The sequence below is a fragment of the Pan troglodytes genome, chromosome 22 (genome assembly GCF_028858775.2).
Source record: "Pan troglodytes isolate AG18354 chromosome 22, NHGRI_mPanTro3-v2.0_pri, whole genome shotgun sequence".
NCBI classification, from domain to species: domain Eukaryota; kingdom Metazoa; phylum Chordata; class Mammalia; order Primates; family Hominidae; genus Pan; species Pan troglodytes.
The window spans coordinates 39,961,727-39,977,077 of NC_072420.2; the positions used below are offsets into that span (position 1 = coordinate 39,961,727).

Sequence of the window (15,351 nt, forward strand, 5' to 3'; positions counted from 1 at the left end):
CGTACCCTGAAACTTAAAGTATAATTTAAAAAAAAAAAAAAAAAGACCATCCTGGCTAACATGGTGAAACCCCGTCTCTACTAAAAATACAAAAAAAATTAGCCGGGCATGTGGCGGGCGCCTGTAGTCTCAGCTACTCATGAGGCTGAGGCAGGAGAATGGCATGAACCCAGGAGGCAGGGCTTGCAGTGAGCAGAGATCGCACCACTGCACTCCAGCCTGGGCGACAGAGCAAGACTCTGTCTCCAAAAAAAAAAAGTAAAATGGAATAAAGGCAAAGACTCCATTCTTCACTTTAAACTAAAAGGCTTTTGAAGTAACAACATTGCTTTTTTTTTTTTTTTTTTTTTTTGAGGCGGAGTCTAGCTCTGTCGCCCAGGCTGGGGTGTAGTGGCTCCATCTAGGCTCACTGAAACCTCTATCTCCTGGGTTCAACTGATTCTCCTGCTTTAGCCTCCCGAGTAGCTGGGATTACAGGCACATGCCACCATATCCGGCTAATTTTTGTATTTTTTTTTAGTAGAGGCAGGGTTTCACCATGTTGGCCAGGCTAGTCTCGATATCCTGACCTCAGATGATCCGCCTGCCTTGGCCTCCCAAAGTGCTGGGAATACAGGCATGAGCCACTATGCCCAGCCACAAATTAATAACTTTGAATTTACTAACAGATATGTTCCATTTCATCAAGTTGATTCGCCAATATTAGAACACTAAAATAAACAGATCAATCAATTCTTACATACAGAAGACTCTGTTTTTCAAGATTTGAAAGCAAGAAAACTTAAAATGAGAAGATATTTTCTCATGAAGAAAATTATAGGAAAAGTCCCCTTCATGGATCGAGTGCGTCAGCAAGAAAACTATAGTTTTCAGTCTCATTTAAAAATTTTCATTCAAGTTTTGACAGTTTCTATTTTCCTTAATAAAACAATAATAGGTGAAACTGATTTTAAATTATCTTCACCCCCATTCCCTTTATTTCAACTAATCAAGGATTGACAGTATTCACTTTCATACTGAGATGTAACATTTTTATATATAATAAAGATTTTTTAATTTGTTTATGAGCAAGGGTTATCAAATTTCCAGTATATATACTTTTCATTCTCCATCACAGATAATTCCACAAAAAAACAAGAAGATCAAATTTATTTTGAAAATGCAATACAATTCTTTGAGCTACAGCAGAGAATATAAGTCAATTTCTGTTGTTAAAAACAAAGCATTTGGGAGGCACAGGCAAGAGGATCACTTGAGCCTGAGTCTTTACAAAAAATAAACATAAAAATTAGCCAGGCATGGTGGCTCATGCTCATAGTCCCAGCTACTCGGAAGGCTGAGATGGGGGGACTGCCTGAGGCTGGAATGTCAAGGCTGAAGTGAGTCACGATCATACCACTGGCGCTCCAGCCTGGGCGATGGAGTGAGACCCTAGAACATTTTTTTTAAATAAAAATACAGCAGACATGATTTCCAGAAGACAAAATGTGGAAACATTTCTCAGAAAAACTGATATGAAAAAGTGCAAAGTTAAAATCAGGAAACAAACTCTAAAGTAAAATCTATGACTTTTATTTTTAGAGAGTCTCGCTCTGTCACCCAGGCTGGAGCTCAATTTTCTTTTTTAACCTTAATAATAAAGTATGTTTGCTTACCCTATTTCCCAGCCTTGGCTCTAAGCTACTTTTAAATTTTTTCAAAAATCCTATCCACAGAAAAGTATAATTTCCATTCTTAACGTACTTGAGTTAATTTTATCTTTTTTACTTGTAGAAGCTTTTAAATGCAACATCTAAGAAGGAGGTCAATGCTTTGAACCATAGAAAAAGTACATGTTATTCTTTGCTACACAATGTAAGGATAAATTTACCTGGATGTCTCTGTTCACCTGATATGCAGTACGCAGCTATTCACTTATACCACAGCTCTTCGTAATAGAAGGTAGCTATAATCCCCTCAACAAAATAACCACTGAGAGACACAGAGAGCAAGAGAGAGAGAGAGAGAGACAGATCGAACACCTATGATGCACCTACTTCTAACAATCTCAACTTACCCTGAGATTCTGGTAGCCATATCCAATAAAATGCTCCTCCATTCTAACTGCTCAAATCTCCAAATCCGTGCTGTTCCATCTCTGCTACCACTTAGGAACCTTAAAACATTCAGAACAGGATCTTACTATATTCACACACTTTCCAACAAGGGCTACAATTAAAATCACATGCAAAAAAAGAATGTAATGAAGCTGTCCTAACAACAGGACAATCCACAGGTGTTAATTCAAAGGACAAGGTATTTAGAGCGTTATCTGGATGGGAAAAAAAATTTGGTTTGCTATGATTTGCCCGGCCCTATGAAATAAAACACACCTCAAACTCAATCAATAGCTTTTCAAACAGATTAAGTTTTGAAAATACAATGTATAAGAATGCTGAGAAGAGGCAACCTGCAGTGGCTCATGTCTGTAATCCCAGCACTTTGGGAGGCCGAGGTGGGTGGATCACAAGGTCAGGAGTTCGAGACCAGTCTGACCAACATGGTGAAACCCCGTCTCTACTAAAAATACAAAAATTAGCCAGGCGTGGTGGCACATGCCTGTAATCGCAGCTACTCAGGAGGCTAAGACAGGAGAATCGCTTGAACCCAGGAGGGGGAGGTTGCAGTGCAGTGAGCCGAGGCTGCACCACTGCACTCCAGCCTAGGCAACAGAGCTAGACTCCGCCTCAAAAAAAAATAATTAAATAAGAATGCCAAGAAGAAAAAAAAAACAGAAAAAAGTTTTAAAGTATAGGAAAATAAGAGCAATAGCTCCATTTTAAACATCTTACTTGTTAATTCAAATTAATTCATGTTGGACACTGTGTAAAAATAAATCAATCTATTAACAAATTAAGTTCTCAACAATTAGTTTAGCAAAGGTACCTGACACACAATGGAGGCAAAGAAGGAGTATATGATTTAAGTAATAATTTATTTGCAGGATATATCACAGTGGTTTCTTAGAAAAGTTTTTTTTAACTACCCAAACAAGAAATTTAATGATCCTTACACATAAGTTTTTCAGTAAATCAGACATCTAGCCGAAGAAAAACTACTTTTGGTCGCTAGAAGCTGGCAAAAACTACAATTCTAAAAACTTACATTTCATGTGTTCTTCCCCCAACCCCTGCCCTAGACACTTTTCATTCAGTTAATACATTTACTAATAAATATCTGCAATATACAAAGTGACAGTTAATTATATATTATTTCAAAGTTTCTGAGTAGATTTCAGATGTTCTGACTACAGAAAAATGCTCAGTATGTGAAGTGGCAGAGATGTTTATTGGCTTGATTTAATCATCCCACAATGTAAATATATATTAAAACACCACAGTGTACTTACTCCATAAACATAGACAATTATTAGTCAACTAAAAATAAAAAATAATGGCTGAGCAAGGTGGCTCACGCCTGTAATCCCAGCACTTTAGGAGGGCGAGGCAGGCAGATCACCTGAAGTCGGGAGTTCAAGACCAGACTGACCAACATGGAGAAACCCCGTCTCTACTAAAAATACAAAGTTAGCCGGGCACAGTGGCAGGCGCCTGTAATCCCAGCTACTCAGGAGGCTGAGGTAGAAGATTAACTTGAACCCAAGAGGTGGGGGTTGCAGTGAGCCGAGATTGTGCCACTGCACTCCAGCCTGGGCAACGAGAGCGAAACTCCATCTCAAAAAATAAATAAATAAATAAATAATCAAAATAATACAAAGGGAAAAAATACATACAAAATGACAGGTTAGCTATACTAATATGTAGCACATTATATTTGCCTAATAACACACACACACACATACAAAACACACACTTACCGATCACCATTGTTACAAAATTGGATACTATCTACTTTATCCTAAAGGGGGGAAAAGGACAAATACAAAAATGATCATCTACATGGTCTGTGAATTTGAAAAAATGAAGTTTTAATGCTAGAAGCCTATTTGCTTTAACAAGCAAAATTTGCACTTGTGTTGCTTAGCCCTGTCATTCAACATGTTTTATAATTTTAAGTGAAGACTAACTACAAACCTAAGACTACTAAAATACAGCTTTCATTTCAAAGAAAGGCACATCTAACAGGAAAAAAAGCCTTGCTTCTAAACTTAAAGCAGTATTTATAATTACATCTGTTTAAAATGACTTATATGGAAGTGAAATGTGTGGAAAGTGCTCAAAATACAGGCTTTAAAGTAGCTAAAAATAAGGCATTTTCAATTGTTGTTTTAAGTTATTTAAATCTGTATCTATCAAATAACCTCTGGATGTGGACTGGCTTCCCAAAAGCTTCAAATAAAAGAAAAGATGGCCTAACCCTGACCAGTACTTCAGAACACTGACAGTTTTCTATCTTACTATGCATTATTAAAATCACATTCTTATTTCATGGGCTTGGTTAGATAAACAGGCCCACTTAAAGTTAACCCACCCAGATCAACTGTCATAATCAAGATTTTGAACATAAAGCTAAAATAACCACTGTAAAATATTAGGCCTCTCAAGTGCTAATCTGAGTTGCCAATGACATACCTCCCCTTTAAATATAACTGCTTGTATGCTTAAATTAAAATTAGAATAGAATTAACAAAAACTATATTATACCTAGACATTTTCATTTTTATAAATAAACAAACATCTCTAACAATATTTTAACTGTCAAATAGAATTCAGCAAAAATTTAAGATAACATTCACAAGCAATGACTTATCTCAGAAATGCAACTATGATTTAATATTTTAAAACTTAATACCATCAAAAAGTTATAAATGACAGTTCATTTGTTCAACAGAAAAAAAATTAAAAATAAAAGTAGAGCCAATAACAATGCCCCTTAGCAATAACAGGAATAGTATTAACAATTAATCTAAAGGATTTTAAAACGTGGATGCTTACAGTGTGGCTTTCAAGTTCTGCGATTTTTTCAGGTGCTTCAAAACCCAAAAAATACATTCTGATTACATGATCAGTACTACCTGTGGCTAAAAACATACCACCTGAAATAAAAATGGTAAGGTTTAAACATCCAGTTTATAACAAATACCTGAACAAATCAAATTTCCATATTAAAATATAAAAAAGAAAGATCATTTACCCTAAAACTAAGTTTATCTCAACAGTTACATTTTCTGACTCACTATATAGAGGTTATAAAACTGAATTTGTAGCTTTAAAAAACAAAATTAATTCAATCTGGAAACATTCACAATCTCCTCCTGTTTTTTTTGAGACAGAATCTCGCTCTGTCGCCCAGTCTGGAGCCCAATGGTGTGATCTCGGCTCACTGCAACTTCTACCTCCCAGGTTCAAGTAATTCTACTGCCTCAGCCTGCTGAGTAGCTGGGATTACAGGGGCACACCAGCACACCCAGCTAATTTTTTGTATTTTTAGTAGAGATGGGGGGTCTCACCATGTTGGTCAGGACGGTCTCGAACTCCTGACCTCAGGTGATCCACCCGCCTCAGCCTCCTAAAGTGTTGGGATTACAGGCGTGAGCCAGCTGGTGGGGCGGGGAACATGGTCTCAGTATGCCGCCCAGGCTGGAGTGCAGTGGTGTGACCATGGCTCACTGCAGCCTCAACCTCCTGGACACAAGCAATACTCCCACCTAGTCTCCTGAGTAGCTGGGACTACAGGTGTGCACCATGCCCAGGTAATTTTTGTTTTGTTTTTTTTGAGAGATGGGTTCTCCCTATGTTGCCAGGGCTGGGCTCGAATTCCTGGGCTGAAGCAATCCTCCCATCTCGGCCTCCCAAAGGACTGGGATTACAGGCATTGAGTCACTGTGCCTGGCCTCCCCATCTATATTATTAAGGGTGGCAATATAATGCCAATTAAGCACCAGTGCTCTAAAAATATTTTTAAGAAAAGAAGTTCTGCTTTCTAAACAATTCTACATACCTAACCCTAGCTTGTTCAAGTTTTCAGATTTTATGAGGGAAAAGTCTTTGACCTATCCGAAAAAAGAGAAAGGTTACCACACAAGTTCACTGTACAAAAAATGAAAAAGAATAATTTCATCAAGATATTATGTGTGAGAAATAAATTTAAACTATCAAACATACACAGTTTAGCCTATTCGAAGAAAATCACAAGTTTAGATTATCATACACATAGTACTGGCATAGGAATCACTTGTGTGGACACCTCAAGCCTCCCTGTTACCAGCCATCTCTTATATCACTGATTACTACCAGAAATCAGAGAAAGGCAGACTGGAGGACTGGAAGAACAAGGCTAACAAAATGAACATCATAAATTGAACCTAATGAAATAAACATCAGAAGTCATTTACCACGTAGCTAATAAAAGTTCTTAGCAACCAAGTGGTCATTTAATAAATGTTTAAAAAAAAAAACTAAGAAAAAAATGTGAAGAAGTTCTTACCAACACTAAAAGAAGAACAAAGCATTTGAACGCCTGGCCTAGGCTTTTCAGTGAACTTCAGGGGACGTGGGCTTTAAAAGAAGAAGATGCTGCTTTAAAATAGATTATTTCACCACATTAACACAGCTTAAAATATTCGTTTTAATCTAGCATATTTAAATATTATAATTTTTTAAGAGACAGGGTCTCGCCATGTTGCCCACACTAGACACAAATTCTTGGGCTCAAGGGACCCTCCAGCCTCAGCCTCCCTAGTGGCTGGGGACCACAGGCACACAACACCCAGCTATAATCTTATTTCTATAATACCTTATTGTACATCAAATATTTCCACAGATTTCCATGTATTTTTACAAAATATAAAAAGATCAAATTAATCATATTTCCTTTAACCCAATACACCCAAAATATCAACATGTAATCCAAATCAATAAAATTATAAGATACTTTCATACTCTTTCATATTAAGTCTTTGAAATTTTCCAGTGTGTATTTGAGACTCAAAATACATCTCAATTTGACAACTATTTTTTAACAAAAATATTTTATCTATATTTGGATTTCCCAAAACTCATTGAAAATTTCACATACTCGTTATTCAAGATATGCTTAATTTTCTAATAGGCCAGGCGTGGTGGCTCACGCCTGTGATCCCAGTACTTTGGGGGGCCAAGGCGGGTGGATCACCTGAGGTCAGGAGTTTCAGACTAGCCTGGCCAACCTGGTGAAACTCCATCTCTACTAAACATACAAAAAATTAGGGGGACGGGGTGGCGGGCACCTGTAATCCCAGCTACTCAGGAGGCTCAGGCAGGAGAATCACTTGAACCCAGGAGGCAGAGGCTGCAGTGAGCCGAGATCACGCCATCACACTCCAGCCTGGGCAACAGAGCGAGACTCCGTCTCAAAAAAAAAAAAAAAAAAAAAAAACGAAAACAAAAGGAAAAAAATGTTTTAATACATTAACCAATTGTAAGTTTTAAATTTAAATTATCAATTCAGTTCCTCAATTGCACTAGCCACATTTAAAGTGCTCAACGATCATGTATGGCTAGTGACTACTGTATTAGCACAGGTATACAATACAGGTCTTATGACTCTCAAATGTTCCTGCCTGAATTTCCAATTATATACCTATTATTTTAAATGCCTTACTTTGTCTTTGCAAAAATGTGCTAAGATAGAAAAGCTATGCTTCTTTTACAAATCCTGCTATCTACATAATTATAAATAGCAAATAGTCAATATGGCACATATGCTGTATATAATAAAAATTAAGTTCAAAGGTTAAAAAAAGCAACAATACACAATTTCTCATAACAATAAAACTTCATTTCATTAGACTAAACTGTAACTACATTAAAAAACAAAACCTGTTACATAATTAAAGCCACTTACCTAAACTTTAAGGATTCTAAATCCCATTGCCAAAAGCAAACTGTCCCATCAGCACCAGTGGAAACCATGTATCTTTGAGAGCCTTTGGCCATCGGGCTAAACTAAAAAGTAAAACATATACAATTCAGTTTCCAGAACTTCTACTTAAGTTACAGTTTAATAGTCTTGCAAACTTAACTTCAATTGACAGTTTCAGGAAATAAAACACATGAAATCCAAAATATAGGTAATACTACCATAGTGGAAAAAATCATAACCTCTCCACATTCATTTATATGTAATATGATCTCAATAAGTCTATTTTCAGAATAAACAAGACTGGCCAGAAAAACTTTAACAAGGTGGAGATCTAGTCCTACTAGATATTAAAGCATATCACAGAGTGTTAATAATTAAAACGATCAGACAAAACAGGGTACACTGACAGAATGACCAATGGAAAAAATACAATCCAAAACTAGACCCTATTCAACCTGGGAAAGCTGACTGAAAAACTGGAAGGAAAAATGGGGGAAAACATGAATCCTAATCTAAGACTTAAGTAGAATTAAGGTATTATCTCAAATCTGTTGGGCGAACAATGGATCACTGCATAAATGGTATTACAATTGTGCAGTAATCTGGAAAAAAACTAAGTCCATTCTTCAGACTGTACATCAGAATACATTCGAAATGGGTCAATGATTTAAATATTTTGAAAACAAAACCATAAAATAAGGAAACACAGGAACTATATTGCAGCGCAACTTCAGAATAAGGCTAACATCTGTACTTAATAAAATACCAAAAGTGCTAAACAAGCAAGCTACAGAAAGGAAGATGAACTAGCTAGAGACATCTAGGAAGGATTAAATAGTAGGAAAATGCAAGGAAAACAAACACACACTAAGCAAAGGAATAATATCAGCACAAGTTCAAAAGCGAGGGGGAATATGGTATAAGATAGAAACAAAGATCTATATGAACAAAGTGTTCATTTCTCAAAGTCATGCGGCAATGGGGTAAATGAATAGAGAATCTGGATGTAATCAAAGCAGCTTAAAGGGTAACTGTACTTTTCAAGTAAAAACACCAGAAGCAGCCAAACGATTTGTCTTACAGCAATATACGGTATTGATTGAAAAAGAAGAGGCAAGATGTAATAAAAAGCCAAGAGGGAACCCAGTTAATCTAAGAAGCAAGAAGCTTAACTGGAATACAGCTCCACCCTTCTCCCCCTAGAATGGGGAGGAAAGACCAAAAGAGAGGAGCATCAAAACTTGCTGACTCGCCCGAGTGCCGTGGCTCATGCCTGTAATCCCAGCACTTTGGGGGGCCGAGGAGTGAGAATTGCTTGAGTCCAAGAGTTCAAGACCAGCCTGGGTGACATGGCAAAACCCTGTCTCTACAAAAAAATACAAAATTGTCCAGGCGTGATGACACACGGCTGTGATCCCAGTACTATGGGAGGCCAAGGCAGGCAGATCACTTGAGGTCAGGAGTTTGAGGCCAGCCTGGCCAACATGATGAAACACCACCTCTACTAAAAATACAAAAATTAGCCAGGCATGATGTTGGATGCCTGTAACACAAAAAGTAGGCAGGAGTGGTGGCGGATGCCCATAATCCCAGCTACTCGGGAGGCTGAGGCAGGAGAATCACTTGAATCCGGGAGGCAAAGGTTGCAGCAGGCTGAGATGGCGCCACTGCACTCCAGCCTGGACAACACAGCGAGACTCCTTCACCTACCAAAAAAATATATATATATATGTATGTATGTATACATGTATATATATACGTATACATATACATGTGTATATATGTAGACATATATGTATACAAATACATGTATATAAATATGTATATATACACATGTCAACATATACGTCTATGTATACGTATATGTATGTACATATGTATATATACACGTATACGTATATATGGACATATACACATACGTATATAAACATATATATAAAATAAAATAAAAAATTAGCCAGGCATGGTGGCGCATGCTTGTAGTCCCAGCTACCCAGGAGGCTGAGGCTGCAAAGAGCCAAGATCACACCACTGCATTTCAGCCTGGGCAACAGAGTGAGACTCTGTCTCAAAAAGCAAACAAACTTGCTGACTCAAGAAATATTCAAGACAAAGAAGGAGCTTAGAAAACAAAGACTAATAGTGCCATTAACAGAAAGCAAAGTAAGGAAGAAATTATGGATTTTTTTTAATGTTGAAAGTGATTGTTTATATCTAAGTAGATATGTTCCAGAATGTGGCCTAACATTGAGCTTTGCAGGCTATCTCATTAAAAGTAATGAGAAAAAGTAGTATAATTAAAGTTATATTAGTAGTTGGATATTTTTGTTAATTAAATTTGAAGATTCTTTTAGTCCTTTGCTTTCTTAATAAACTTGCTTTCACTTTAAAAAAATTTAAACACCTTCCACACTGAATTGCTAATTGGACAAAAAAAATTTTTTTTAATTAAAACATCAGAGTAAAACTCGCAACCTTGCAGAGTACTTTGAGAATTCTAGAGGCCAAGCACAGTTGCTCATGCCTGTAATCCCAGCACTTTGGAAGGCCAAGGCAGGTGGATCACCTGAGGTCAGGAGTTCAAGACCAGCCTGATCAACATGGTGAAACCCTGTCTCTACTAAAAATACAAAAAATTAGCCATGCATGGTGGTGGGCGCCTGTAATCCCAGCTACTCGGGAGGCTGAGGCAGGAGAATCGCTTGAACCTGGAAGGCAGAGATTTCAGTGAGCTGAGATTGCACCACTGTACTCCAGCCTGGGCAACAAGAGCGGAACTCCGTCACAAACAAAAAAAAAAAAAAAAAAAAAAGGAATTCTAAACCTAACTGTCCATGGAAGAATATGTTTAAGTCACCTGTTCTAAATCAAATTTCCAGACAGATAAGCAATTTGTAGCTATTTCTGTCCCACTTATATCTTCGTCTATTCATGGACTGATATATACTGTTTTCTTTATAACAGCTCTAAAACATTTTTATATCTCCAGCATGGCTCAACAATTCTTTGCTCTTCTTTCGCTGTCCGTGCTTATTTTTCTCTTTTAAATGAGCTTGATTGGCTGGCATAGTTCCATAAAAACAAAATCATTGGAATTTCAAATGTAAATACGCTGATTTTATAGCATAATCAGGAAAGATCTGACATATTTACAATACTGAATCTTCTGATTCAGGAACATGGTAGAGGTATTTTCACTTACTTAGACTATTTCCTTCCCCAACCCAAGACTCCGGTCAGTATTTTTAAGACCTTTCTTCATAAACGTATTTCACATTTCCTGTTAAATTTATTCCTATGTGTTTGAGGGGTTTTGTTGCTATTACAAATTATACTCTTCTTCCATTGTATTTATTACTTGTTTATTGCTGGTGTACAATAAAGTTCTGGTTTTAAGACATGGGTCCTATATATATTTAACCGTCATATTAAGCTCTCAGCAGTTCTAACAAGTTTTAACAGAATTCACTAATGAAGCCTCTAAGCTTGAAGTTTTAAAGAGTTGCGATTTGTTTTTGTTTTTTTAGTGTCCAACAGGTATTTTTAACTTCTGGGGGCTTCCTTTTACTGTTTCTAAATAGCAACATTTCATCAATTGCAGTATCACTGACATACAACCATGTTTTGTTATGCCCTCTCAAGGCCAGTCGCCAATGACTATAATATGTATTTCTGGATATTAAAAATAGTCTTGCTTTTTTTTTCTAAGATGGATTAGCTAAATCCTGCATAAAAGAAACAGTATGAACTATGATATCTAAGTCTTCTTTGGCCTAGGATTTTAGGATTCCGTGCTACAATCTCATGTGTCTACTTCCAAAGTCCAAAGTATGCTTGAAATCTACACATTTTGAGTGACTACCTAGTATTTACCACAGGCTCATGAGCTTAAGAACGTCTACTTTTACAACTTGTTCAGTGGTAAAATAAGGACTCTTTAATATATGCTGATCCTCTCTTTTGCTATGAAAGAATGTATTATTTATTTTCTTTGGATATAAAGCCAATCTTTTTTTGTGAAGAACCTCCAGCTGGGTAGGGTGGCTCATGCTTATAAAGCCCAGTGCTTTGGGAGGCCAATGGAGGAGGATTGCTTGAGGCCAGAAGTTCAAGACCAGCTTGTGAAACATAGCAAGACACTGTCTCTACAAAAAATTAAGAACTAACTAGGTGACGTGGCACACACCTATAGTCCCAGCTACTCAGAAGGCTGAGGCAGGAGGATGACTTGAGCCCATAAGTTTGAGGCCAGGCGAGCTATGATTACACCACCGCACTCCAGCCTGGGCAACAGAGAGAGAACCTGCCTCTGGGGGAGGTGGGAGAACCTCCATACTGTTTCCCATAATAGCTGTACTAATTTACATTCTCACCAAAAGTGCATAAGAGTTCCCCTTTCTCCACCTCCTTCCCAACATTTGTTATCCTTTGTCTTTTTGAGAACAGCCATTCTGACTGGGGTGAGGTAGTATCTCACTGTGGTTTTGATTTGCATTTTCCCGATAATTAGTGATGTTAAGCATATTTTCATATATCTGTCGGCCATTTGTATGTTTTCTTTTTAGAAATGTCTACGCAGGTCTTTTGCCCATTTTTTAACTGAATTTTTTTTCTATTGAGTTCAGTTCCTTATATGTTCTGGATATTAACCCTTTGTCAGATGCATAAAGTTTACAAGTACTTTCTCCTATTCTTCAGGTTGTCTCTTCGATCTATATTGTTTGTTTCCTTTGCTGTGCAGAAGATTTGTAGTTTGATGTAATCCCATTTGTCTGTTTTTGCTTTTGTTCCCTATGCTTTTGGGTATATATCCAAAGGGAAATGAAATCAGTATATTGAAGAGATAATTGCACTCCCATGTTTACTGCAGTGCCATTCACAATAGTCAAAACATGAATCAACCTAAACACCCATCTACAGATGAATGGACAAAGAAAATGCCGTTCTGTGTATACACACACACAAAATGGAACATTATAAACAGAATACTCTTCTGTCGTTTGTGGTAATATGGATGAACCTAAAGGCCATTATGTTAAGTGAAATAGCAAGGCACAGAAAGGCAAACACTGTGTAATTTCACCCTTGAATTTTAAAAGTTGATTTCACAGAAGCAGAGAATAGAACAGTGGTTACCTATGGCTGGGGAGTATGGGGGAAGGGGGGGACCATGAGAAATTGTTTCAATGGGTATTAAGTTACAATCAGACAGGAAGAATAAGTTCTGGTGTTCCATTACACAGTAAGGTGAGTACAGCAAATAACAATGTGATAGACATTTCAAGATAGCTAGAAGAGAAGATTTTGAATATTACCACAACAAATAAATGATAAATGCTTAGTGATGGATATAATTACCCTCATTTGATCCTTATACAATGCATATATGCACTGAAACATCACACTGTATTCTTTGTCTTTCTACAAGTATTATAGGTCAACTAAAAACAAAAAATTTAAAAAGGATGTAGGCTAGGTGTGGTGGCTCACACACATAATCCCAGCACTTTGGGAGGCCAAGGCAGGAGGACTGCTCGAGCCTAGGAGTTTGACCAGTTCAGGCAACATGGCAAAACCCCATCTCTACTCAAAAAACACACAAAAAAAAAACTTAGCCAGGTGTGGTGACACACACCTGTAGTCCCAGCTACTCCCAGCTACTCAGGAGGGTGAGGGGGGAGCATCACTTGAGCCCAGTCAACAAAAAAAAAAAAAAAAAAAAAAGATGTATTTGTCAAAGGTAGTTAGCTGTCCTGAACTGTTAAAATGAAATCTCTTCCTGTATGCTCACTCATGCATCCTAGGGGAGATAAAAATTCACATAACATAAAACTCACCATATGAACTTTTTTTTTTTTTTTTTTTTTTTTGAGTCAGAGTCTTGCTCTGTCACCCAGGCTAGAGTGCAGTGGTGCCATCTCGGCTCACTGCAAGCTCCGTCTCCCAGGTTCACGCCATTCTCCTGCCTCGGCCTCCCGAGTAGCTGGGACTACAGGCGCTGGCCACCATGCTCGGCTAATTTTTTTTTATATTTTTAGTAGAGATGGGATTTCACCATGTTAGCCAGGATGGTCTCCATCTGCTGACCTCGTGATCTGCCCGCCTCGGCCTCCCAAAGTGCTGGGATTACAGGCGTGAGCCACCGCGCCCGGCCCATATGAACCATTTTAAAGTCAACGATTCAGTGGCATTTAGTACATGCACAATGCTGTGCAGCCATCACCACTACCTAAGGTCAATAGCTACTATTTCACAAGATAAACTGCAACCTGTCAAGGCATTTTTCAATTCTCTTGGATTTTAAGTAGGCAACCAAACTTCTGGAAAAGAAAAGTTTTTTATTTCCAGTATTTGTACTTTTTTTTTTTTTTGAGACGGAGTCTCACACTGTCACCTGGTGGGAAGTGCAGTGGCGCGATCTCTGCTCACTGCAACCTCCACCTCCCGGCTTCAAGCGATTCTCCTGCCTCAGCCTCCCAAGTAGCTGGGATTACAGGTGCCCGCCACCACGCCCGGCTAATTTTTTGTATTTTTAATACAGACAGGGTTTCACTATGTTGGTCAGGCTGGTCTGAAACTCCTGACCTGGTGATCCGCCCACCTCGGCCTCCCAAAGTGCTAGGATTGCAGACGTGAGCCACTGCGCCTGGCCCATTTTTGTTCTTGCCTAGCAATACTAAAAAAATGAACAGTTGTAGTAATAGTATAGTGTTTTCTGCAAATATTTAATTTTGTAATATTTTTAATCTAGATAAAAGTCGTAATAGTACCATGAGCACCCATACACTGGTCATCAAGATTCACCAATGGTTAATAGTTTGCAACACTTGCTTCCTGATGTAGATATCACACTGACATGAACCATCCAAATCTACCTTGCTGACATCATCACTTCAACCCTAAAATCCTTAGTGTGTATCTCCTAACAATGACATTCTCCTACATAACTATGATTATCAATACTTCAAAAACTTACTATTGATAAAACATTATTATATAATCCATATTCAAATTTTCCAAATTTCTCAAGCATCCTTTACAGCTTTTTTCTCTCCTAAATCTAGAACCCAAATCAAGGCTCACACATTACACTAACGTTTGTCCCTTTTCCTGAGGTTCCTTATTGAAAAGCTCTCCACCTTTCTATCTTTCTTGAAACCAAACTTTTGAGGAATAAGAGATTTGTTTCACAGACTGTTTCTCAATTTGGATTTGTCTGATTGCTTCCTTGGGAGATTAGCGCCAAACATTTTTTACCTAAATAATAAGTAGGTAGAGAAAATGTTTAACTACAGATACAATGCATTTCATAGTTACAAGTCAATTCAGATTTTCTTTTTGTTTCTTGTTTTTCTCTGTATTTACCTTCAATTTTCCTTTATAAAGCTGCTTAAAATATCCTCTTTTTATTATCTGAAGGATATGTAGTGATACCCCTTTTTCAAATCTGATAATGGTTATTTGTCACGTTTCTTTTTTGTTCCCTGAACAATGTGTCTTTTACCAGTA

The 15,351-nt window shown here is 37.6% G+C and overlaps 1 protein-coding gene across 8 annotated transcripts in view; it reads right to left on the reverse strand.

Annotated features, from left to right (window-relative positions):
* The window catches only part of BRWD1 (bromodomain and WD repeat domain containing 1), a 128,684-nt gene that overhangs the window by 86,668 nt on the left and 26,665 nt on the right, over window positions 1–15,351 (reverse strand). For 6 of the 8 annotated variants that reach the window (XM_016938541.3, XM_009427702.4, XM_016938540.3 and 3 more), the window contains 5 exons: window positions 7,825–7,925; window positions 6,427–6,497; window positions 4,935–5,035; window positions 3,857–3,897; window positions 2,057–2,155 (listed from right to left, as the gene is read on the reverse strand). In XM_016938541.3, the coding sequence (XP_016794030.2) occupies window positions 2,057–2,155; window positions 3,857–3,897; window positions 4,935–5,035; window positions 6,427–6,497; window positions 7,825–7,925 (413 nt within the window). The remainder of the gene's footprint in view (window positions 1–2,056; window positions 2,156–3,856; window positions 3,898–4,934; window positions 5,036–6,426; window positions 6,498–7,824; window positions 7,926–15,351) is intronic. The other 2 variants (XM_063803632.1, XM_063803633.1) reach the window with 2 other exon arrangements.